Source organism: Puntigrus tetrazona, chromosome 11, assembly GCF_018831695.1.
Source record: "Puntigrus tetrazona isolate hp1 chromosome 11, ASM1883169v1, whole genome shotgun sequence".
NCBI classification, from domain to species: domain Eukaryota; kingdom Metazoa; phylum Chordata; class Actinopteri; order Cypriniformes; family Cyprinidae; genus Puntigrus; species Puntigrus tetrazona.
Genome location: NC_056709.1, coordinates 16,735,057 through 16,762,214, shown reverse-complemented (window position 1 = coordinate 16,762,214; position 27,158 = coordinate 16,735,057). Strand labels below are relative to the sequence as shown.

General features: G+C 35.7%; 1 protein-coding gene across 8 annotated transcripts; it reads right to left on the bottom strand.

Annotated features, from left to right (window-relative positions):
• Positions 1-1,526: 1,526 nt before the first annotated feature.
• On the bottom strand, positions 1,527-24,997 carry LOC122354647 (calcium-activated potassium channel subunit beta-2-like). Of its 8 annotated transcripts, none has more exons than XM_043252904.1 (6): positions 24,829-24,997; positions 8,249-8,365; positions 6,772-6,942; positions 4,620-4,815; positions 3,304-3,584; positions 1,527-3,228 (listed from the first exon to the last, which is right to left on the bottom strand). In XM_043252904.1, exons 1-6 carry the CDS (start codon positions 24,852-24,854, stop codon positions 3,144-3,146), a joined length of 876 nt encoding a protein of 291 aa, XP_043108839.1. In that variant the 5' UTR covers positions 24,855-24,997; the 3' UTR covers positions 1,527-3,143. The 8 variants fall into 8 exon arrangements, with proteins under 8 accessions (XP_043108839.1, XP_043108838.1, XP_043108846.1 ...); XM_043252903.1 differs by having other exon boundaries at positions 6,772-6,945; positions 24,829-24,963; XM_043252911.1 differs by lacking the exon at positions 24,829-24,997 and adding an exon at positions 23,192-23,397.
• Positions 24,998-27,158: the final 2,161 nt, after the last annotated feature.

The following is a 27,158-nucleotide window of genomic DNA, read 5'->3' as shown; positions in this document are numbered from 1 at the left end:
TGTGGAAATGTTTGACAGGAGGCCTTAAAACAATGTCATCTTCAAAACAGTCAATGACCCGGTGAACTTCATCTCCATAACCCATAATTTTGACTGGCAGTTACTCTGGAGTTATGAGCAATAGCTCATTTCACAGAGCCAATAAAATTCTCCACCAGACAGATCCCATCAGCCTGGGCCGGGGACCAATAGTGTGTCACTGCAAACCAAATCAGACAAAGCACAAAAATTACTCAGTCATCCTCTGGGTCTAACAATAACGGCTTGTTGGTGTCCAGAGTTCTCTTATGTTCTGTTTTCAAGTACATGGATAACAGACGCCATGATGGTGTTCAATTGCGTCTTTGATCTCTTGCCTTAACAATTAAATCTATTTAAACGGAAAAACCCTCCTTTGGTGGGTAAACAACATTAGACAGGTCTATTTATGAGGGTTGGAAGACTGTCTGTGTGCAGGGGGGTCACAGAGGGATGTGGACTGATTAATTTCAGACTGAGTCTGATTCATCACAGCCTGTCACCTGATTGCACTTTAAAAAGGTGCTCCTCTCGAGAAGCAATCCGGTGCCATTCAGGCCAAATCCATCTCCCAAGGACAGTCAAATCAGCTCCTCCGCTGCTCCATGGGCTGCTTAAAAACTCACACAAGACGACCACGAGACTGTAGGCTAATAATCTAGCAAGGTTGCAAGTCTTGATGTGCTTTAACACTTATGTGACATGACATGTATTCACCATTTGAGACGACAAAGAGAATGAGCTGTACTAATCGATGTAAACTTAGATTAAACTTCAATTAAACTTCAATTAAGACACGTGGTTAGTATGTTTGAGGAGACTGGGGCTAGTTATTTTGAAAGCACTGAATGAAAAATTAAAAAAAGATAATTGTGAATTAAATCTTTTTTTCACAGAATTGTGTCAGAATTTTAGCTATAGACATGCAATTCTGATGTGAGATAAAAAGTCGCAATTACCTTTTTTATTTAGTAGTGGGAAAGAGCTTTCATAAATATTTACTCTTTTAAACTAAACTAACTTCAGTTATTCAATTATTTAACATGCTTTTTATTAGAAACAAGTCTGTTTTTTCTTCATCCTGTAGGCTTTTCAGAAAAATATTATAAAAAGCTAACTTCATTAAACTGAAGAAAATGAAATAGCAACATACTACATGCTGCTGTTTTGCTAAAAGAAATCTCTCTAGCTATAAATATACTGTTAATAAATTTATTACTAATGTATAATACCTGCCCCAATCAGGGCAGTTTTCATTCAAAATATTATATTTTACGTCAATGTTAAGGCAGATACTAGTTTTTATCATTCACTTATTTCTAATCTTTTTAATATTACATTTTAGATTGAGTGTGCATATATGTATATATATATATCTATATAGATATAGATATATATACACAGAATACAGCTATTTGTGTAGTTGAATATCCTTTGTGATAACTAGCCCCACTCTAGCCCGTTCAAAGAATAATGTCAGATGATAGATGATATACATATGTTAGGACTGCTATTGAATTTATTCAGTCACTGTAGATGATGTCTAAAAAAAAGAAAGGCACTGTTGTTTCTCTCTATGCAAAACTTACGAATCATTCAATCCACCTGCAGGGTTTGTTTTGCGAGTGAGAAATTACATCCATATATCAACAACTGACAATACAAGATTCCTGGTTAATAGTCAACAAAACAGAAATCACTCTAGTGGAAAGAAAAAACACACAAATACAGAATGCAGAACATAACTGAAATTACAGTATACATGATTGAATAGCAGTATTCCCGAAATGTTTTGGGTGCTGTTCTCACAGGACAGATTTGTCTTTGTAGATGTAAAATATTGAGCACAGTTTTGTTTTTTCAGCCCACACACCATGTACATCGCAGAGTCTGAGGTCGCCGCAATCCATCCTATTCTACTCTGTTGTTTTGGTTTAGAAGATTTTATTTGTGAACAGCTCAGTAGAATTTGGCATTACCTTTTGAAACAGATGTGACTTTGTGTATATGATGCCTTACAATAGCTATAGAAAACACTAGATTTCGTTACACAGCTTTTGGGTCTGCTACAATGGTGCACTTACTAGAACTAGACTGAATTTAATATGGAGAAAAAAAAATTCTGTCATTAAATTCTTACTTTCGTGTTGTTCCAAACCTGCATGAATTGTTTCCCCCCGTTGAACACTAAGAAATATATTTTGGAGAATGTCGTTGTACAATAAAAGTCAATGCTGTCACATGTTGTTTAGATCCTGATGTTCTTTAAAATATCACTTTACATTAAGGTCTCATTTGTTAACATTAGTTGCATTAGTCAACATTAAAGTTGATAAGTAAATGCAATTGTCCATTGCTTGCGTTTGTTCATAGTGCATTAAAGAGATCCCATGATTTTTCATGTTTGGGTGAACCATCGCTTTATCTAACGTAACACATAGGACTTTTGATTTAAAAATATATTTGTAAATGCTGTAGAAATTCTGTCCATTGCAAGAGCAGTTCTTGTAAACAAATTTTTACAGTGTTTAACTAATTTTTATTCTTAACAAATAAACCCACATTGTGTTGTAAAGTATTTTTATCTTCCCTAGAAGCAATTAAGTCATACAGGTTTGACACAATAAATTGACAGAATTTTCTCTTTTTTTGGATGAACTATACCATTAAGAAATACAGTAGTCACAATCAACATATGACCTTTGGCTTTGAAGATGTGTACATGTGTTTGTCAAAGAGCCATGAATGACAGCAACACGTAATTTTACACAAGCATCAGCTGGTCAAGACATCAGCTTCACAGTAGCGTCTCCTTGGAATAGAGTCTCCGATCTGCCGGTCAGAAAGTGTAACTGACACCCCAAAACTTGTCCTCATATTTTGACCCGTGAGTTCCAGGACTGGACTTGACCCTGTCTTATTGTAATTTCCAATTACGACCAGTCTACTGAGTCAGGAAGTTCTCGTTCACAACATTACTTCAGCCTTGTCAACACAAGCCGGCAGATTAACAAGGCTGATGGAGCATCAGAGGAAGACCACATGAGAGCGGAAACACTTTGTCGCTATATGCGGAGGAGTAGAAAACAGGTCCATTGACAATTTCGCATGCGGAAAACCTCCATTCAAACCCCGTCCTGGATGCCACCGTTAAACTTCCGAGTGCAGACTTTGGTGTGAGAAGCTCCTGTTAGGGAATAGAGCCCCATCCTGCAAGGAACATAGCGATTAGATCTCATCTGTGTCTCTGGTCTGAGGTATCTGTCTGCACACCGTCAGTCTCACCTTTTAATGCGGCTGATCTGCTCGCACAAGAAGGACAGGTACTGAGTGAGCTTCACCATGGCGATGATGAGCGTGCCCCCCACCAGCGTGCACGTGGGCCAGAGGAGCGAGCTAATGATGGCCCCGCGGCCGTAGAGACGCGTCAGGAGGACGCTGTCCTGCTGCTCCGAGGGGTCGTAGTAACACAGGACCTGCTGGTGCGTCTTCAGACGCTCTGAGATGTTCATCACAATGCTGTGCATCAGCGTGTGGTCCTTGCGGCACTTTGGGATGTAAAAACACTGCAGGGAAAGAAGGAAGTGCTTTTACTAGGAAGGAATTATTTCTATAGAGATAATCTTTAGATTGATGCATTTTTTTGGCTTCTATACATTCAAATATGTGGACTTTCATTAATTTTTTAACAATAAATATATTAATCAAAAATAAATTAAATGTAATATTCGTACAAATGAATTAAAATTCATTATATTCAGGATTTTTTAAATATTTTTGGAAGATTTATAGGGATGCAGTTGTAATGAAGAAAAAGGCTAAAAATATTTTTTTCACTATTAAACATAGTATTTAAGCACATTAGCATAATACTTTGTTATTTTATTTATTTATTTAATTTTGGAAAACAATGATTGAGATCATGGAGATAAATTTATACATGGGTCAAAGACGTTAAGTTATCTGCAAAAGAAATTTACAAAAGTGATTTTATGTCCATAGAAAGCAGACTATTTGGAAGTTAATTATCAAATTTTAAGGTTAAAAATAAAATGTAGAAATAATATTACATTGTTATAATATTACATAATATTACAACATTACATTCAATTTAACACAATATTTCTGTAAAAAAATCAAACCACATACTTATTCTGACTAGTACATATTAAAACAAAATAAGTATAACAAATTGTATGTGTATATATATATATATGATGAATAAGGGAGCGTATGGCATTTTACTGTTTTAAATTAGTAAACTGAAATGGATTTTTGTTGTAAATATTTTAGTGGGTGTTTTATGTAAATCAGAAAAAATTGTTTTTATAAATGTATTTATTTGCTCAGAAAAACAAAAATTCAATTTCAGTTAAATAGAAAACTTTACATGTTTTTAAGAAAACAACAATTTTTTGTATTACACTTTAAAAATGGCATTTAACAGCAACCTGACTACATTGGTTGTATCAACAAACATAATTGAATAAAAATCAGAAGCTTTAAAATAAGTGTGCATGGCGTTACAGAAGAACTGCCCATGCTTCACTATTCACAGGTAATGTGATATATCTCTACACATATGGATAGGTGTGGTGTACCTCAGGGTTGGCCTCGTGGGCCTCCTCGTTGTATGACAGCCGCAGAACTTTGCTGGTGAAGTTCAGACCGACGAATACTTGAAGACAGGGAAACCTGGAGTTCTTCCTGCACTCTGAGCCACAGCTGTAGCTGCAGTTAATCTCAGCAACTATGCTAGAGTTCAGTACTGTGCAGTTTGACTCCTCTGTCCAAATGCTGAGAGAAAAGAAATGAGAGAAGTGGAAAAAAATGTAAGAAATCATGTGTAATGGTGTTAAATGCATTTATAATACAAGATGAGGCGAGATGGCTGGTGGTTAACATGGTGCTGGAGAGCTTACTACAGTTTTACATTTTCAAGAGCCTTAATATTGATTAGGTTCAGGTGTGTTTGACTAAAGCTGAAATGAAACCCTGCAGGGAGGTAGATTTAGAGGAGCAGGGCTGAGCACACCTGACCTAATGTGAACCTTAACCTGTGGAGAAGTCAAATTACTTCCTAATGAGCTCTTCTTGCATGCTGTTGAAGAGCATGTTGGAGGTAAAGTGAGCATAAACTCAAAGCAAAATGTACTTTATTTTATGAACGTTGCTCCACTTTTGCACTTTTTTCCAGTGACATTGTCAGTTCCTCTTACTATTTCTACCTCTCCCTTCTAGCCAGTTTCATATAAAGATCTGTTCTTAAGTAATAAAATCAAGTATTTTTTCCTCTAACTGTAATGTAAGATTTTCAAGATTATGAGTGCCTCATTTTATACAGCTACATTTTTAATTTTCGATCATTGCTTCCATAAATATTTTATTGCATTAGCATTTTTTTTTGTTATAAACAGGTAATATGCTGAGATACTGGGTAAACACCAAATCCCGCCAAGAAACAAAAACCTACAAAATTGTCGGTCAAATATTTTGCTAATATTCAGCACATTATTAGCCATTCCTTTTACAACTCGCAACAAATTATATAATCATAGTTACGTTTATTTTTATCTGAAGTGACACGCTAAGTACGATATGTACATCAGTGTCACCCTCCATGTTCACTAGGGTACACATTGGTGATTTGGCTCTGCTGTGGTGGCCGATTGCATGTTAGTGTTTGTGTTTGTGCCAGGCCTTTTGTCTCCTACTCTATGAATAACAGACCTTGTGTTCTTTGGCTATTCCAAAGGCTCAGCTGCCTCTTTAATTGCCTTTGACCACAGTGTATGCCAGCCCTTATCTGCGTGCAGTCTGTGGTGGGTCAGTGGTATTTGGAAGAGCTCTACAGGACTCCGTTAGGCTCCTGTATCTCCATGTCACGGTCAAAAAGGAATGACATCGGCAAATTTTTGGTACATTGTGGAAAATAGAATTAGTTCGTTACACTGAGCGATTGTGTTTGTGGGTATTTCATAAGCAGAAAACCGCATTTCTGTACGGAATTAAATCTTCACAGACTGTGCTGAAGCGTTTACTCAGAAATTAATATTAAATCATCACTTTTACTAAATTGCATTAGGCAAACTTTAATTTCCTTCAATGAAAAAGGAAACTGAGTACATGGTGTAACAGTATTAAGGTGTTGTTGTTGTTGTTGACGTTGCCGTTTTTTTAGGAAACAGTTGCATAACCACTGTATTTAACTCACAACACAAAACAAACATGCTACATGTAGCATGAGCAGTTTTTGACGTAAATTAGATTAGTATCATTTCAGAAATGTAAAGCAAAAACAGAATGGTCTGATTTCAGCTTTGTGTAATTAGGCTACATAAATATATCTGCAACAAAAAACTGACTGTGACTCTCTGAGAGAGTCCCTGTAACCGTTGGCTACCGTTGTAAACAAAGCAGCACTGCGCTTTTTTCATTATGCAATATGGAAAATACCATCTTAACATTTCTGAAGACAGTTAGTTCCCCTCATATGAACTCCTAGCCCCAATTTTCTTGTAGGACTTTCTTCCAATATTCCTTGCATTTTGAACAGTCACTTTGCTATAGTATTTTCTTAAACCAGTTTACCATTTGTACCTGCACTATTACCTAATATTAAATGTATTGCTCATAATCACTATTCAATTCAGCATGTGAATAGAGAGAAATTACAGAATGCCCCTTTAATTCTGTGCTTTCGATGTGTTTTTGTGCAGTTCTGTTCTTGGGAAGGTTTCTGGGCATCTTTACCTGTCTGAGTACGAGCGCACCATTGTGATGCCTAACACAAAGTACATCATGGCAGAGAAAAGGATCATGCTGAGGCCTAAGAGAATGGCTCTGTCCTCTCCAGCCTTCAGTGCTGTGACAGTCCTCCTCTTCTCCAAAATATCATACTCTCGAATCTTCTGATAAAAGGTCCTGCTTGGGTTGCATAAGTCACAAGACACACAAAGGGGGAAAAAATGAAGGCATGGTATGTGCCTAATAGAACAAGATATTGCTTCAAGAATCCTTTCGCCTGATCTTATTACATAAAAAATGTTTGAGGACAAGAATTAGGTTCGGTTCAGAACTCCTAAGACACTGCTACTGTCCTATTATATATGCATAGTTCCTTTCCAAATATTTAGCTCATGATTCTTTAATCATGTTTTGACAGCAGGTCATATTGCTTTTGAAGATTATGCATGGGTGTGAAGGCAAGCTGTCTAACCTGTCTATCTTTATCAGTGACCTTTTGATAATTACTGTGAGTACAGTGGTCAAAAGCATCACTAACTCACAACACACTTCCTGTGATTAGTTCACGTCAGAATCCAACATTAGTTTGATCAATTAAAATTGCATTCACTCATAATGTTAAATCAGTGCAGAACAAAAGTTACACTTACTGCTAATAACAGTGAGTGAATTTCCATGCATTAAATAGCTACTGTAAATACATTAAAACCTTGATGCATCGATTACAGAATGATGAGAGGAATTTTTATTCAGAAGGAAATGAAAATGTTGGCTCATTCAAGTTTTAATGTTGAAATTAAATGTTGGAAAATGTTGCTGTTGTAAATAAATAATAACTTGTATATTTTATGTTTAATACATGTTCATATTTTTCAATACTTTGTTTTGAGCCATTCACGATTCAGTTAAAGCACATTTTTAAATACTCTCATAATTTAATAACACTGTTAAATCATTTATTCTGTATTTTCACTTTTAAACAAATTATTGTAGTTTTTGTTGTCACATTTTAGTTATTTTTAGTTATCAGCTGTAAACAAAATTTAATAGTAATTTGTTTTAAATTATTTAAAAAGTAAAATGTATTCTATTTAATATATTTATATATATATATATATATATATTATATATATATATATATATCATACTTTATTTCAAGGTTTCCTTGTTACATGTTGCATACACTTGCTATTATAATAGCATAATAATTCTTATTTACATGCAAATGAACTTAAACCAAACCCTAATCCTAAGGTGCATGTAGATTTAATAATATTGCTTGGTACCTAAATGCATAATTACACAAATTTAACAAAGAAACCTTAAAATAAATTTTAGTTTACAGTTATTTTTTTTGACGTATTACCCCTCTGTACTTAAATGCAACCACCTTACTGAGACCCTAGAAAATTGTCAAATCTGGTTCACTTAGTTAGTTAGTTAGTTAGTTAGTTAGTTAGTTAGCTGGGTCTTTATACTTTACCTTCTCTCACTTCCTGATCCCTGAGCTCCTTTACTTCCAGCCCACAGAAACATTCTCCCAGTTATTCCAGTGTGTGCGGCTCTTTCTGAAGCACTCAAAAAAGACTGCCGGGTTGACCTGATGAGGAAAAAAAAACACTGTTAGTCGACCATGTGCTTCTCTCCACACAGGTTCGTTTGCAGACTGCTCCCAGCGCAAAAAGACAGATGTGTCTTTCTGTAAAAAAAAACAAAAACATCAACAGCCTTCAACCACAATCTTAAAAAGATGACTTCATCATTGTGACAAACATATTAAGTCCAAAAGGAGAATCCATCAAAAAAGAAAGTTTCTATAATCCTCAGCAGCGAACAAAGTCCATCTCATGTGCTTGGAAGCAGTTCTTGGTAAATAAAACTCACTCTAGGCATTGAACTAAGCATCTGCTCCTTCATTTCCTGCCTGTTGGTTTGTTATTGACTATTCATGGGCTGGCGAGTGGCAGGGTGGAAAATAATAATGAGAGTAGTGAGCAAGGAGAGGAGGACCATTCACGGCATTGATCCCTTCCTCCAGCCCTGGCAGAGAGAGAGAGAGAGAGAGAGAGTGAGTGAGAGAGGAAAGAGAGAGGGAGTCTCCTCCTCCCCTGCACCCTGTTGCTGATTGGTGTTGATGGAGAGTCCTGTAGCATCAAGGTGACACAGGTGTTTTGGGGCACGCGCTATGCGAATGACTGACTGCACGCTTCTGCCCTCAGATGCTGTCCAGACTCATCACCCAGCCTGTTCTTTACACAGAGTCCATTGTGCATTTATATGTAAATCTGATACAAAGAGCTGAGATTGTGTTATTTGTTATAATCAAGCACTTAGTGGGATAGTGTGCTAGAATATATATATATATATATATATATATATATATATATATATATATATATATATATATACACTTTTTTTCAGTTGTGAATTCCAGTTAATCTCAGTCAAACTGAATTCAAGTTCATGCATTTTTAGCAATAAGAATAATTCTTTATATATATTTGCTGCTTTATTGTGTAATTTATTATTCATATTTTGATAAATAATTCTTTTTAGATATTACAGATTATATATAATATTTTTTTTTTCAGATTTTATTTTTAAACAGCTTGACAGTACAAGATCACTAACAGTCTTCTTGATGATCTTTTGGACTGAACTATACCTCATTTGTGCAAAAGTGATTTATATATTTCTGCAACAACAACAGCTGATTGTTACTGGTGGCTTGTGTTTCAGCCCTAAAACATTCTTTTAATTGTAGCTTAATACATTGGTAGAAGATTTAGTGTCGTTAGTCGCGATCATACTAACCATTACTAACATTACTGAATCTTATACCAATGTATTTACAAGGTACTATAGAAAATCTTTTATACAAAATACGTATTGACTGAGCAGTTTCCACTCTCTGGCTGACCTGCTCACAAAGGTGCAGAGCAACACTTTATCTAAAAATCAACAGCGGCAGTGGAGAGCTGTAAACGTCAAAGATGGGAATGTGCCACATATCATATTTGTGAGCGTTGACTCTCTTGCCTATGCTGAGTGGGCCTGATCACAGGGCAGTGAACTAGATATGAGGCAGAAGCAGACAGGAAGCACTGACCCAAGGAAACCCATTGTACCCACTGCACCTTCAAAACAGCTGTTAAAAATGCCAGGGCAAAGTGGCACCGAGAACCACATCCAGTGTTTTTAATATAGAATGGCTGTCTTTAAAAGCTTGGTATCGTCTGGGCAGTTGGTATTTGCCCTTCTGGTCACCTTAGCTGGGTAAGTGACGTCTTACAAGAGCCTTTTTTGTTACTAAAAAAAACACAGACATCTGGCATTCACCCAAAACAGCTGGAACGTTCAATCTGGCTGCACATGATGGGATTTACTAAACCCATATTGTCACTGCCGTGATTTATGAGCCATTGTTGATACTCCACATTAGCTAAACTATTTTCCCCCTGTCCCAGTAGTGCAACAATAGCCATTTTTAATTAATTAATTAATTATTTATTTTTTTCTAAGTCACAAGCTACTTTCAAAGTCCAAAAGTTCCAAAAAATACTTTCAGCTTGTTCAAAAATGATTCATTGATTTCACAAACTCTCTTTTGTGACATAATCTTTTGTGACATGATCATTATTAATAGTTTTAACTGTTTTAATGCGTTTTGTTGTATTCATTGGCATGCATAAACATGCATTTGTTTTGACACACAAAGTTTTTTCAATAGCAAAATAGATAAACACTGCTATTTTTACTGCTTTCATTAATTATTCCATCTTAGTAGTTATTTATAGTCGACTTACTGATGAATTATTATTATTTAAAAAATTTGAATCACTAATTCAGGTACCTTTGCAGCATTTAAAAAAAAAAAAAAAAAACCTCTTTTCAATTTTAATTTAATGAATCACATTTAGAACTTAAATCAAAGATTCAGCTGCCTTTGCAGTGTATTTTTATAGCAAACTATTTAAATATTTGTAACACTTATGAATACAGAATTATATAACACTAATGTTCAATTTATACAATATTGTTGTATGATATTGTTTACTATATATTTTTATATCAGGTCTATATATATATATATAAATGAAATATAAATATACAATATAAATTTGATGGCAAAAATTAACTTTTAAGTAACAAAATGCTATCTATCTGTCCGTCCGTCTATTTATCTACCTGTCTATCTATCTATCTATCTATCTATCTATCTATCTATCTATCTATCTATCTATCTATCTATCTATCTATCATAGCTAAATACTTCAGTTTGTGAAACCACAGTAGCTCAAAAAATACTAAGCTGCAGGAAGTTTAGTTTGTCAGGAGATAAAGATATATTCTGAACTTTGAATAGATGCTGTTTTAGTTATGCTTTTTCAAGCCATTTAGCGTGGTAGACAACATGGGAATGTGTTGTTTCAGGGTGAGCTGCTCCTCTGTCTTCAACTAAATGACATGCTAATGTTGCCTTCTGGAGGCCTGGCACATTAAAATGATAAATAATTGTTGCTCTTTCACATCACAACCGTCTGGATAAAGCCCAGGTGTCTCAGTGCAAAACCAGCTGGGAACCACAACCAGAGTTACTTTCCTCTGTTTAAAGCAAACATTTTCATAGATGTTTACACCTAAACGAAACCTTACCTTTACTCTACTTTACTCAAAACACATTTCATTGACTTATTTCTCAATCTTTTTTTAAGATGTTGACTCAGAGTGCAGGACATCCCAGTTAGATGCATGTAACTGCTTTTGCTTTCATCGTGTCTCATTAACAACGTTGCATTCATTAGCAATATGATCTCTGTTCACCCTTGTTATTTAACACATAATTACACACCTAATGTTGCATGAAATGATGGCTCTAATGACAAAAACAAGAGGTACACTCCAAAGGACAGGTTAAAGAAGAGCTAAATGAAATGTTCAGAGCTGACTGAAACAATGTGTCAGTGACAAAGTCCATGCAGATACTGTAGATATGCAACCAGCTGTTAACTCTAGGATGAGAAAGACAATAATAACACAATTTTCGTCTTGATAACAAGGTATATGAAATAATATGTTACCGGATCACTGGTATTCCTATTACATGCCTCACTAGAATATTTGATTCTGATTTGGCAAGGTCAATTATTTTCAAATATTTGCCATCGTTCATCAGTCTGTCAATGCAGGAGCTAGTGCTGTCGATATTATCAATATTACTCTAAATTTATTTTATGTTTTTCCTGTTGCTAAGCAAATTGTGCGTTAATTCTATGTTGAGGTACTGATCTGGAATTTATTTTTGTAATAATGGGTTATTGACTTTTGAAACGAGTGTTTTCGCGACCTGAACGTATACACTTTTTAGCAAGACACAAAATACGTACTCAACGAGTACATATCGATTTACATTAATAAAGTGTAATTTTCGCACAATTACTTGAAGAATATCAATTTATGATTTCAAAACAATCTTAACATGCTGGGATATTCGAAACAGATGCTTTTGAACGTTAGCGTCACGTATCCAGCTTTGGGCCTTCATAGACGATATGTTTGTTCGGTAGATCATGGAGTATGAAGATGTACTTAAAGCTGAGGATCCTTGGTTCGAATCCTGGGTAACTATGCTTTGACAAAACGAAGTTTTGAAGTTTGTGTAAAAAAAGTTGTTTTATATCAGTTTTGCATTTGTTAATACTATCTGGTAGATTTAGGGTTGGATTTAGTGTAGGCATACTTCCAACATGATAGAGAATTAACTTTAAGCAACAGTCAAGAGATATTTCAATTCTGAACCGCCACAATACATACCTATATTAACGTAATAAAAATGTGCCAGGGTTCATGTATTGAACCTGTGTTTTAGTACCACTCAGTGGACATTTCTGTTTGAAACTGTGGTGAAACCTGCAGTAAGGCAAAAAGTGCACAGATTTTTATGAGGCAAGGTTATTTTTCATGGTGCATTCTGAGGGATCAAACATAGTTAGTGTTTTTATCATTGTTGATGATTAAAAACTCAATCAGGTAGAAGGATTGTCATGCAAAGATCACAAAAACTCATCACTGAATCACTGGCCATTTACAGGGTTGATCATTTTTCATGCTAAAATCTGTATACACTATTCGGCTATTGTTTCAGATCTTGACAACTGTTTCTTTTTCTGCTAATTTACTGCTCGTCAAGCAAACATAATTACCTTTTAATGGAGCATTTTCAGGTCTATTACTCTAATGAGATTTTTATTTTGGAATCTTTCAGTGCTGCCGGCCAGATTTCGAACATTATCTAAACAAATGCATATGGAATATAAATATGCCTTATTTTGCACAGCAGATGCAAACGCGTGCAGACGAACTGGAGAGCAATTCTCACATAGCAACAAAAGTGATTGATGAAGCCTACTAAATAATAAAAAAAAAGTAAACAAAAACATAATTTTATTTCTTACATTTATGTAATAAATGTGATGGGAATCCAAAAAGCTGCAATAAGAAATCCAGACTTCATGACTATCCAAATTACCCAAGTCTATTTATAAAGCTGAATGAATTATTTGCTACATATAAATTGGTCCTGAGGAAATTCCCTCACCATTTACATTAAGAACTACCGGGGATATAAAGATGTTTTATATGGGGTCAATAAAACTGTTCAAAGGTAAATTAGGTTTATTTGGAGAGTGCCTTTCTCGGAAATTAGTATTGGATCTTCTGGCATGAAACATCACTTCATTGTGTTGGACAACGGCCACGGTTGTTGTAGTTTTAATTGTACATTCAACACTCATCATAGATCATCAGAGAAAATAACGTCCCAGAGTCCAATAAAGATTTTCAGAAATTGATGCTGTAGATGTTTGTGCTGATCGTCTTGGAGACAGCGAATATGATTTAAATGTCTCTGCTGTGTAATTGATAGGTGTATTAAGAATCCAAATGAACACCCATCAATGCCAAATGAGATATCAAATTGGTTTAAAAGGTAAATAAGTCTATGTAGTAACTTTGAGGAAGGACAACAAAATACAAAGCTTAAGATTAACTTTTAGGATTTTTGAATAATGTAAATTACGCTTATAAATATAATTCATATATTTCTAGATCATCAGTAGAAAATAATCCCAGAGTCCAACAAAGATTTTCAGAAATTGATGCTGTAAATGTTTGTGCTGATCGTCTTGCATGTATGAGATGTAAATTGCGAAGATGAGAAAATTTGACTGCTAAATTAATTTTTTATGTCTTGCTGTGTAACTGATAGTATTAAAATCCAAAATGGACACCCATCAATGCTTTTAAATGATAGATAAAATTGGTTTAGTACAGTAAATAAGTCTATTAGCAGGTAACTTTCTGATAAGGACAACAAATATGTAAAAATACAACAAGTTAGGATTATTATGAGCTAACTTTTATGGGAAAATATTTGACTCACTAATGTAATTTACGCTTATAAATATAATTATATATGGCATCAAATGGCAAAATATAGCCTGTTAAAAAAACAAAAATATAGTTGGGCTTCACAAATATACTGTCAGGTTGTAAAATATAGCTTGTAATTTATATGTATGAAAATAGTACTTGTAATTTATATAAATGACAAACTATTTACAAATGAATAGTACATGATAATGAATGTAAAGCTTTCATCGTGCTTATATTTTCAGTTGCTTCAGCAGGGTTATTACAGCTAAAACTGTAACTGAAATAAAACATGAAACCTTTTTGTTTAATTTGGATAAGGCATATATATATATATATATATATATATATATATATATATATCACTGTATTTGGCCTCTTTTGTTGTTTTCTTGTCCCATGTGCTGTGTGTGCCCCACTTTCTGTTAATTGTCTCATTGTGTTCAGGTGTGTCTTGTTAATTTAGTAATTTCCTGTGTGTTTATAAGTTCCAGTTTGTTTCACTTCTGATCGTCTGGTCTCATCTTTGTATGTGTATGGTTCTAGTCTGCCTGCCTACTACTACTACTAGTAGTAGTAGTAGTAGTAGTAGTAGTAGTAGTAGTAGTATTTAATCTTTTGTGGAAGATTTAAGAAGAGATATATTCTTGTTGAGTGCTCCTTCCCTCAACCACATCATATCTATCTATCTATATATATATATATATATATATATATATATATATATATATACTATATATTAAAATAGTACTACTACAACTACTACACAAAGACAGTAGCTTTTAAAAAAATGTAACTAGAATGTGACCTTGGACTACAAAATGAAAAGCTGAATAAATAGGCTTTCCACTGATGTATGGTTTGTAATATTTGCCAGATACTATTTGAAAATCTAAATAAATTTAGAAGTTGTTAGCCATGCATATTACTAATCAAAAATTATGTTGTAATATATTTACAGTAGTTTATTTAAAGAAATGTACAATATATCTTCATGATCTTTATTTATCCTAATGATGTTAGGCATAAAAGAAAAATACATAATTATGACCGATACAGTGTATTTTTGGCTATTGCTACAAATATACCCCAGCGATTTAAAGGGACACTCCACTTTTTCAGGCTCCGACTCTCCCAGAGTTAATAAGTTGAGTTTGGTGACTTTTAGCATAGCTTAGCATAGGTCATTGAATCCAATTAGACCAATTGCATCGTATTTAAAAATGACAAAAGAGTTTTGATATTTTTCCTGTTGAAAACTTGACTCTTCTGTAGTTATATCATGTACTAAAACTGCCGGAAAGTTTAAAGATCCGTCAGAAGCGCCTCCAGAGAAAACAGATTTGTCAGTGTGTCTGTAGATTGGGTCTTGTGTATTCTGAAAACTTTGGTGCTGGAAGGTCAGCGTCTCTTTCAAGGCTCCACGGCAGCTGACATCACCGCAGCAATACAGACACATGCCTCACATTGTACAATGCGAAATTTACAGCCATCGCCGCCACGATTAGCTTTAAAAGTATGAGTGGGAAGAAGGAGGGGGGTCTGGAATCCTGAGCCGGAGGGTGTGCTTGACGAGCAAGTGCTGCTGAACTAGGCTGGGCTGTAAATTTTGGATGAAGTGTGGTTGAAAGAACAAATAGAAACTGCGCCTTCACTTGCCGTCATCGTTGTTGTGTGTCACGACGGGGCAAACGGGTCATTTGAAGAGCTGCGTGTTGAAAAGATGGTGTCTAGATGATAACATTTATTACCCCAGTAAACACATCCAAGTAACTGCCTTACTCACTTTAGCAACGTGGTATTTCAAGTGTGACACCAGCTGGATCCTATTTTAGGATCCTGATTCAAGAAGAGCAGAATTTAGATGAACACGGTGATAAGTGTAATTATTTGAACGTGCCATTTATTAAGGAGGTCCTTAAAGATAAGTCATTTCACAACATGGCCTCAGTGTTAAACACAAATCACTCCGATGCGATTCCTGATTGACTAGCAAACTATATTAAAGATTTTGATCAGACTACATTTCTAATGTTGCGATGCTTAAATGTAATTTTAGCAAAAATGTTAATATATATTATAATATCGATGAAACCAAGCATAAATGTCTGAAAACCTTTTAAATGACTGAATCCTAATTACTGACCTTTTTTAAAAAGCTTTAAGATTTTAAAGTTAAAGTATTTATATCACATATCAGACAAATGTGAAAAACAGTCAAATCCTTTTTTTTTATTTAAGTATATTTAAGATTATATTATGTTATAATTGGATGTATATTTTATTTAACCTAGTCTATTTAAGATTTTAAATCTTACATTTCTTGAACAATCTTGTTTCTTAAGAAATGTTTCTTGAGCAACAAATCAAGGATCATGTGACCCTTAAGATCGGAATGATGGATAATATTTTGTGATATAATAAAATAAAATATTGGCAACTGCCAAAGCTGTTGTAACTGTAAAAGTGTTACATAAAAAGTTTTTTTTTTTAACTGTATGTAAATGTAGTCTTGGTGAACATAAGAGATGATCTTTCAAAAACATAAAAAACATTAACAACTCCAAACTTCAAAACTGTATATTGATTGGGCAACAATCAGAGATGCTGAATTGAAACATTTTTGCAAAATTGATCAGGCTGAGGGTCTATAAAACCATTCAGCTCTCTGAATGCTTTCTGAGAAGCACCAAAGCTCCTTTCTATGCTGTATGAGTGATTATGCTGTCAGGGCAAGAAATTTCTTTCTTGTTCTCAAATGCACATCATTCTCACCTCTACTCTCACAGCTCAAATGTGCTGAGAGATGAATCAATGGTCCTCACGCTAAATGGTACATCAAGAAGATAACCCATATTCCCTCATGCTGTATGTTGTGTTCTGATGTCTCTGCTCGCTTAGCAAATAAAATTCATCATAGCTGGTTACACCTACCAAAGACACCAGCAGTGTTTGCAAATATTTGCTCGGCATTGAGAGTGTGGGAAGCTAATTTCCTTTTTCCACATCGAGACTATAAATCCTTCGGCTGTATTTCAAACTGTCGCTCTGCGTTTAGAAATACCTGAAATCGCAGAGGCTTCTCCGGCACGTATGACAACCGTCGCATTCAGCGTCAGCCGTAACACGAGGCCGATTATTTAACAAAGCAGACTGTCTGGCCGTGAGAGATTGACGTGCCGCTCTTAGGCAGAGCGCAGCCCGTCCGTTCGTCAATACCGTTTCGAGTGAGAAAGCGGAGTGCTCTCGACAGCAGCCATCAATTGGTGAATGTAAAACTTGCTGTTTTCCTCCAGCTCCGCCGCTGGTCAGAGAGCCAGTCAGCAGACTGTTAATCACGCTCACTCAGGCCCAGCGAGACAGCCGCAGCCGCAGGGTAATGACACCTAAACAACAGGGATAAATCACAGAGTAGGGCCCGCGACACCAGCACAGGAAACAAGTCATGCTGCTAAATCTGAACAAAACCAGGAACTGATAGGGCATCTGTTTGGCTGTTTTGCACTCGAATAACATCACACTCGGATGTGGTTGCTGTAACATATACTGCATGCAAACGTTTTTTATCAGGACAGTCAGCTGATGTAAAATGTAACTAAATTAATTGATGTACTGATTATGTAAGCAGTTTAATAATAAATAATCGCATGCGTAAATGTATATACTGTGCAAAAGTCTCAACAAGGATGCATTTGTTTGATCAAAAGCATGTTAAAAGCACTAATGTTGTGAATTGCTATAATAGTTGGCCAGTAGATGGGTGAATGTATTACAAATATATATTTCTGTATACTGTATATTAAATCATGATTAATCTGTCACATTGCGGTGTGGAAAGGAGTGCAAGATGATGACAGGTAACAATTAACAGTCCTTTTAATAATCCGAAATCAGGTAAATTACACACACACACACAAACACACACACAATGGTAGTATAGACAAGACCGAACAACATGACACTCAAATAGATCAAACTAATAAAGGGAGATAATGACTTGATTTAACTAGACAAACCTGAACAGAATGAACAATCAGAATGGAGACACAAACTAAATCACACACAAATGAATGAAAACAACAAAAATGTCTATGATCATACATATTGCATCCAAAATAAAACCTTTTGTTTATAATATGTCTGAGAACAGTGATCGTTGTGTGTGTACTTATATATACATAATAAATACACAATACACAGTACATCATATGAATTATTACAAAATATAAATATATATATATATATATATATATATATATATATATATATATATATATATATATATGGCATAACTGTTTTACTGTAGCTTTCACTGTTAAAAAGTACACAAGTTACATGCCATGTAAAATAAAAGATGTCTTTAAACACTTTTTTCCCAGTTAATCTAAAAGTAATATGGATGTTTACTAAAAAAAGGTGTGTACTGTTTAGCTAACAGGTTTCATAGATTTGATTGTCTGCTGCTTTTACGTGTGAGAACACATGCTGATTACTGCAATCAGAGTTCGCCTACAGTCAATAAACATATTCCTCCATTAGTTGCTCTTTTTCTGAACAATCAAGCTAAAATCTAAAAAAGGATAATCAAATTTAACTGTCACCAACTTTTCAAAGTCTTGCCATCACCACTTTGTGTAGTAGTTGACTTCTGTATGTAGCAGCCAAAATCCCAAAGTTATTTTAAAATGTGAACCTAACTTTTCTCTGCTGTAGTGGATGTCCCTTTGTCCTCTGGCCCTGTTTGGACTTTAGAGAGATTTTATTGTGTAAAAGCTGGTTTAGCGAGACCAATCCTTTAGATCAGCTATTAAATGACAGCGTAAAACAGAAAAAGCGAGAGTTTAACCCAAAATGTAAAACTCTGACATCCCTCGCCAACACAAATGAAGACATTTCATGGAATGCCTGAGCTGTATATGTCACCAATCTAGAAGTAAAGTAAATATTAGGCTATTTATTTACAGAACATATCAAACTACTGTTACAATACTTTTTTATTGATCAGGCAGATTTACAAAAGCATGAGGGCGAATAAATGATGACAGAATTGTCATTTTGGAGTGTACTATATCTTTCAGTTTAATTCTTGTTCATACTGATCATATTTAAAGGGTTCGTTCACCCAAAAACGAAAATTAGCTTGTGTTTTACTTTAGGTTTATTCAGAACCCGATTTTGCCTAGTGTGATTAACAATGTGATCAGATTTGAAGAACCAATGTGTGAAGTTTAGGCTTACAATCTGTGTTTTGGTGCTTGTACATCTATCATTTCTTCTGATTTTAGGGATTAATTTAAAAAGTATTCATAGTTTTTTTATGGGTATTAGATACAGTTTAAAATGTTACCATATAGATATTGGTGACATTTTTGTTCAGACAAATTATATATAACGCACATAATAATTTATGAGGCTGCAATGTGAGGTTTATTATTATTATTACTAGTAGAATTAGTAGTATTTTGTCAAATTTTGCATTATTTAAAATGTTCACTGTGCAGTTTAGGATGTTACTTTAGACACTGGCATTGTTTGAAAACAATGTTTCTACCTAAACAACATGTCTAACTCTAATATCAGAATTTTCCAACAGTTTTAACCGAGGATTCTAAATGCATAGCTGGGTAAATTGTGGTTCAGGAGACTTACATAATATGCTTTCGCCACATTACCACTAGTACCCCTTTACAATATACAGTTCAATATGTCTGGAGAACAGTCAAGTGATTAAAAACCTCGTGTAAACCCAGCCATGAGCTTATAACACACGGAAGGCTAATAACCTCTTCTGAATCATTGTCCCACGTATGAACAGAACACACTCCATAACATCACCACTCCATTGTGTTTGGCATCAGCCAGACGGACTGAATCATGTTATGTAACTGTCCTGTTTGTCTTAGCAGTCACTCTTCATTCAAAACCATTTTAACCCCAGTAAAGGTCACTTCAACGCATCGGTTGAAGGTAACCCTGTAGCCATCTGCGTGCTACTGAAAAATTCTCCTCGTGTCTGGACAAACAACGGCAGGCGAGAAGCACGTAGGTTGTAAAGAATGCTCATCTGCTTTGTGCAGGTTGCTGTGTGTCTCTCTAGGGGCCCAGAAACGCCTGTCCCCTGCAGATCATGTAACCTAAGATGAATAAATGAGGCTGTGCACTTGCTGTCTCATAAGAACCTAGAGGATTTCTGGGAAGCCAGGTGTCATGCTGAGCTTTCTGCTGCTGTCAGAATCTAGCTATCTAGCTATATACATGCTTTTCCCGATATATATCTGCGAAGAGTAGCGTGTCAACACTTAGAGGACCTCTACTGACAAATCCTGGCTGGGTCAGGTGGAAATTTCTGACTGAGCACACACTTAGCTTTTTATGCTCCAACATTTTGGCCCAAGGTCAAAATAATTATAGCATTCTGTTGATCAATGGGTCTCCATTTGAGCTCGCAAATGCACCGGGGTATGGAAAATTACACGGCTTAAAACTCAATAACACAGCCAGCTTCAAGCAAAACAATATCAGTTGAGCTCGTGTTGTTGAAAGCCCCATGCTGCGTGGTCACACAATGTCATTTGTCAAAGTTTCTTGCCATTGCTGTGACTGTAGAAAAGACAACAAGTTGAGGGTTATTTCTGCTCGTTTAACCTAGTTCACATGTTTTACGAATTGCCAAATATTCCCAAACCACAAAAAGCACAAAGTGTGGGAACGAGTTGCTTGGCATCATCTGGCGCTTCAAAGCTACATGTGCCCATCCAGACAAAGCACTGGCTGAAATAAAAGGCTCTGCTGATTTAAATTTGCTTAGCTGATCACAGCGTGACTTTTATCACGGTGAGGACAGTAAGGTCACGATATTGGGGGTTTGCACCTCACAGATGCGGATACTGTATTTCTGTCGTGATATCATGTACTTCAAAGAAATGGGGGACATTTTATCTGTCTTTCTGTCTGTCGTTCAAGAATTTTATCCTTCTGTCTGCTGTTTTGTTATTAATTGTTTCGTCATTCTGTCTGAATATCTGTCTGTTGTTTTAATTTCCAAATGAATGTTTTGTAATTCCATCAGTTTGTCTCTTGTTCTACTTATAGTTCTATCTATTGATTATCTAACAACTTTCTATCTATTGTTTTTTATCCTGTCTGTTTTGTTGTCTGTTGATCGTTTTGTCATTCTGTCTCATTTTATTTTCTATGATTGTTTTGTCATATCATTTTTGTGTGTTTGATATTATCACATCGGCTTGATTCGGATCGTTCAATGCAACACATCACCAGCTTCTGAATTCAAGACTAAAGACAATTAGACTAAAGCTCCTTGATAATATAAATGTTCTTTGCTCTCTTTCTCTCTCAGTGAAAGCGATTAGTAGTCAAACTCAGTAGTACTAAAAATATTTCATTGCATGAAACCCATATCTCTTACTTAAGTAAACAGACAGGTTTTTATGCATAGTTAATAGACTACATTATTAGGCTACTTTGGCCATCATTCATAATAGATTAACATAATCTATAAAGGTGGACAATGCATATATTTAAACAGAATCAAGATATTTCAAGATCTAGTTTTCAAGAGTGCTTTATTTTGTTCCCTTTCTAGCCTGAATTATTTGAACAATTCCTGAAGCTTGGTATAGCAAGCATTTCCTGTTTGCCTCTTTAAGAATCGCTTTATGTATCCCAATTGTAAGTCGCTTTGGATAAAAACATCTGCAAAATGGCTAAATGTTAATGCAAATGACTGTTGATGTTGTTCTGTCGGTCTGTGGTTTTGATCTGTTGATCATTTTATCATTCTGTGTTGTTTGGTTTTCTATCACTTGATTTGTCATTCCTGCTCTCTGATGTTCAGTCAGCCTGTTTGTCATTTTATTGTCTGTCATTTCTTCTGTCAGTCTGTTTCGTTTTCTATCAAACTATTTCTCATTATCTATTTGCATCTATTGTTCTGTCTGTCCGTCTGTTGTTCTAACAGATCTTTCTTTATGATCTAGTCTGTTCTGCTGGTCTGGACCATTCAGACTTTTAGTTGCACTGCAATTTTTATTTCCCTTAGCAAAAACAATTATATATATTTAAAATAGCAGTGAATTTCCATGTGTGATTTTCTATTTAATTTGAGCATTCTATACATCAGTTTATCTATCCGTTAATCACAACTGCGATCTCTATATTGGTACCATTCGGTCCCTCCCTTAACTTTGCCAGAGCCGTGTGCAAACTCAAACCTACACCCATGGTGCATCTGTTGTCTTTTAAGTTGCACTGACTCCCAGCCAGTTAGAAAGCGCGATGGAGCCGTGACACACCCCTGAGCGAGCGCCTGGGTCTCCCATGTGTGCAAGGTGCTAATGGGACATGGCTTTGCCGCCTGCTGGCTCAGGATCTGATATAGTAGCTAAAACGGCGGCACCAGAGAGGCTGCGGGCTCCTACTGAAGGTCAGTCTGTTGGCCCTTACCAAATACAGGTCAAGAGGTCATGAAAGAAATTCACATGCCCTGCTGCCACAGCTGGATGATCTACACACAAATATACTGTAAAGAAATATACGATAAACTAGGTGGTGCTTGTATTCAGTCAAGGGGGAAAAGCAAGCAAACACAGCACTTTTGCTTAAAGGGTCTGCTGTAATAGTTAAGCAATCCCAGCTGTTTTCAAAGACTTGATAAAGTTTGATCAACAAACAAGACGTGACTTTAACACGAAATGAAGGATAACGCCTCAGTGTCTCAAGGCTAGAAGTTCAATTTCTGCGGATGTTTACTTGAGCGCTTTATTTATTTCCTTTTTTTTTTCCTTTTCCGTAACTGGCACACACAGTCCCCTCATAGAAACTGTCACCCACTAAAGCAAATGCATTTTCTAGAGAAAGTCTATATAAATACATTAAAGACAATCTAAAGTTTAACTAGCAATTTATCTTATATAAAGCATTAGTATGCCATGAATCAAACTCCTTTACGCATTTGACAGACATGTATAATGCTTACCTTCAGGTGTCTTTGTTCCTTCTGGATTACCTGGCCGATAATCCCATTCCCAGCAGGCGATTGTGTGTTAGAGGCAGTTTAAACTTTTCTGCAGATGTTCTATTGGTTAAGCCTGTTTGCGAGGAGCACCATTAGTGTGAGAGACGTGCTAACTCTGAGTGTAAGCCTGTGTGCTCAAAATGTTTCAGATAGCTGCTGGCGCAACAAGAGTGACAGGCACAATAGACTCACTTGCTCTCTCATGCTTAAAATTAGTTGACTATGTCTGTACGTGAACATACACACTGATGACCAAGAAACACTCTTGAGAGTGAACATTTCTGCCAGTAGATTATAAGATCCCTTGTAAAAAAAGGTACTGTTGTGATATTGACATGGTATGCAAAGGGAATTACAATACAAAGATTTTTTTTTTGGTTGAAGGAAGTTAATTTGTTCAACATTCATGCAGTGATCATTGTAATGTCAAAAATTTTTCTTTTTTTTTGATTCATGTACATATTGTTCTTTTGAATTTTCTGTTAATCAAAATTTTGTTTTGTGTGTGTTTTTTACTCACTATGTATGGTTGCTGATGATTAAAAAGTGATCTTAAATATTAACAATAAAATTCAAAAGAAATGCTTTCAAATTCCATTTTATGTTGGCTTTTTTAAAAGATTTAAAATACATGCATTTTCATATATTTGTAAAAAAAAATTTCAATTCAGAGCCATAGCTGATTTATTTTTCATTTTATCTTTTTGTGAAACTATGTTTTATGCATTAAGTCATTTTTTTACCAGTATACATTTAATGTCTTTTGCACTGCTGAAGCATGCTGCCATCTAGTGTTAGAGAGCTTAAGTTGCACATACTGTCCCAAACATCATCTTTCATAATAGTTAAATACGCAGTTTGAAAATAGAGAGACAAAAAATCAAGCACTCAATTTTTTATTGCATATCCTATTAGAAACTAATCAATCAATGAATCCAGACCATCTACAAAAAGCTGAGGGTGATGGGTTTGTTGATAGCAAACCTTTCCTCTGAACTTGAACTGACAGAGACGCTTGAGTATGGCATCATCTGCAAAGCCCAGTTGACTCAGAGCTAATGCTTTACAAAAACTTCCTTTACTTTATGTTGGTTAATGCATTAACGAACAGCAATATGTTTGTAACAATATTTATACATTTTTGTTAATGTTAGTTTATAAAAATATAACTATTCATTATAATTTGTTTTAGCTTTGGTATAAGAATACAACTTTTAATTTTAATAATGCATCGTTATTATTATTTGACATGCAGATTTCATACTGCACCTTGCTAAGCCTGCTTTATATAGACCCACCCACTTAAGCATTTCTTTTCTCACCACTGAGCTAGTGCTTAAAACAGCTTCAACTGTTTAACTAACTTTGGGTATTTACGTCTTTGACTCATTCGCACCAATTTCTTAATTTAGCAAAATTTTATTAAATATGTAAAGCTCGCAATATCCTCTGAATGGATTCGGAAAACCACTCCCTAAATCATCACGTAAAAAATCAAATACTAAAAATAAGCACAAAAAGTAAATTTCCCAGGATTTGAGAGACGGTGGGTGAAAGAGAGACGAAAAGGAAAAGTGAATGGGAAAAAAACACCTTACCCCTGTTCTCTCATAGGTCCTTTCATGTATCTTTCTTGCTGTGCAGTGTTGTTCTCTGACGGAGCACTTTGTGTTGGTCCCAGGAGGAAAGAATTGAAGGAAGTATGTAACACTTCCGTCAGTTCTGATAGAGTGAGAGCAGCTGCTCTGGGAGCCGCAGACTTCACTTCTGAACAACAGTCTACAACAACAAAAATACGCGTCTGCACAGGGACTTCATCAAATCTTTACAATTGGCCTTGATGTCTGGAGAGGTGTGTTTTGCAAGAAGGACTGAATTAGGCCTAATAAATGAGATGAATTTAAAACTAGTGCTTTTGATGATGAAGCCCATTTATGTATTAATTCTCATATAACTTTAAAGTTAATTCAATGAAATCAAATCCAAATTCATTTCAGATAAAAAAAAAAAACAGGCTTTGTTTTATTTATTTTACTACATCACAAGTAGCTAATCCACATGGTGAAAAATTTTGTAATGATGCTGCTTGCCTTATTGTTTTGCCTTATTGCCGTATTGTTTTGCTTCACGTGACGTATAAGCAGTTTGGATTGTCATTCTGACGGCACCCATTCACTACAGTGGATTCATTGGTGAGCAAGTGATGTAATGCTGCATTTCTGTTTGGACGTTAAATGCGTACGTGGTGTACATATTCATCCATCCACTAGGTGGCTCTGTTCACACAGAAACCTAGTCAAGTTCATGTTTACATTCTCTTTCTCCATCTGTCTGTCTCTATTTATCTCCATGTTCCTTGGCATTGGCCTTCCAATTTCAAAAAAAAAAAAAAAAAAAGCTACACATTTTTGATTAATACAGCCAGTTCTAACATTGTAAAGGAGTAATGCTTTTGAAAAATGGGCCGTTTGAAAGCGCTCTAGTTACACAGTCAGAAAAGATAATCACCAAAAAACAACATTCAGGTAGAATCTTTACGCATGCCAACATCAAACTAATTTAATCATGTCTTTACACCATCTGTAACCTGCTCTTTTCCTAGTAATTTCAAGGACTAAGTGCACTAAAATGGAGCTGTATGTAGTATATTTAGTGTATTTGGGGTGACTGCTGGGTTTCTCAGGGGGAGTTTGTCTCAATCTATATGACTCACTCAGTCGGGTTCAGTATAGTCTGCCCTGCTGCATCAGGAGGGGGATTATACATTCACTTAGAATAAATTACGCGTACCCAAGAGAACAAGCGATAAATCTCAAGGGTGCATTGTTTAATTGGTGCAATCTACGATATACTCGCAAAGTGCTGAAATCATACCCGCTACAGATAATGGAGCTCCGAGGGGGTCTTTAATCGAAGGGATTAATCAATCGTTCCAGACTGAAAGGAACAGGGAGTGTGTTGTAGGAAAAGAGATGGAGTGGGGGAGGGGAAGATAGGATCAATCCGTTTAGACCTGTCTTTACTCATCCTGCCTGCAGTCTTCCAGCCTAGAGCGGGTAAGAGCCACTATCTACAAATCCCACCAGACTCCCAACCACATAGAGCGGCTAAAAATAGCCCCCCTGATTTGACACATGCAAAGGCTTTACAGCACAATCTGAGCTCAGTCCATATGAGCTGATATGGATATGATCTCATCCTGTCACACCTGAGAGATCAGATCACGTTTTGCACCTGTGTGCCTGAACACGTTAGCATTAATATACTATCACAATGTGAAAGTGCTGATCACAGGCAGGTGGATATAACGCTGGATCATGTGGAGGAGGAGGATGGGACTGTGCTAATGTGTCGTCAAGAAAGGAGACAGAGAAACGAAAGAGAGACAGAGCTGCCACACGGTGAATTAAAGTGGCAATAGTCCAAGGAGAGAATAGCAACTACTAGATACGTAGTTGCAGCATAACAACCACAACTAGATACAGATCTCTTGTCTCTGCAAAATCTTTGATAGGATGTTTGGGTTGCTGAAGCATTCTGGTTGTTTGCTGGGGTGTTAGCTAGGACATTGTTAGCAAGATATTTTCTGGTAAGATGTTAGGTAGGTGCTGTTTTGGGTGTTAATTAAGGTATTGTGGTCGCTAGGGTGTTATTGATTGTTGCTGATATGATTTTTGAGCGATTTCTCTGTGCTTTTCTGTTGCTAGCGCACTCTGTTTAATTGCTAGGTGCATTGATGTTTTTGATTTTTTTTAACTAGGTTGTTTGTAGGCACTTTAATGAGTTTTATTTAGGTGGTAGCTAGGGCATTGTTAAGATATTAGGATCACTAGGATGTGCTTCAGCACTCTGGTTAGTTGCTAGGAGGTTGCTAGGGTATTGTGAGTTGAAACTGGGACATTGTGGAGATATTATGTTCTCTAGGGTG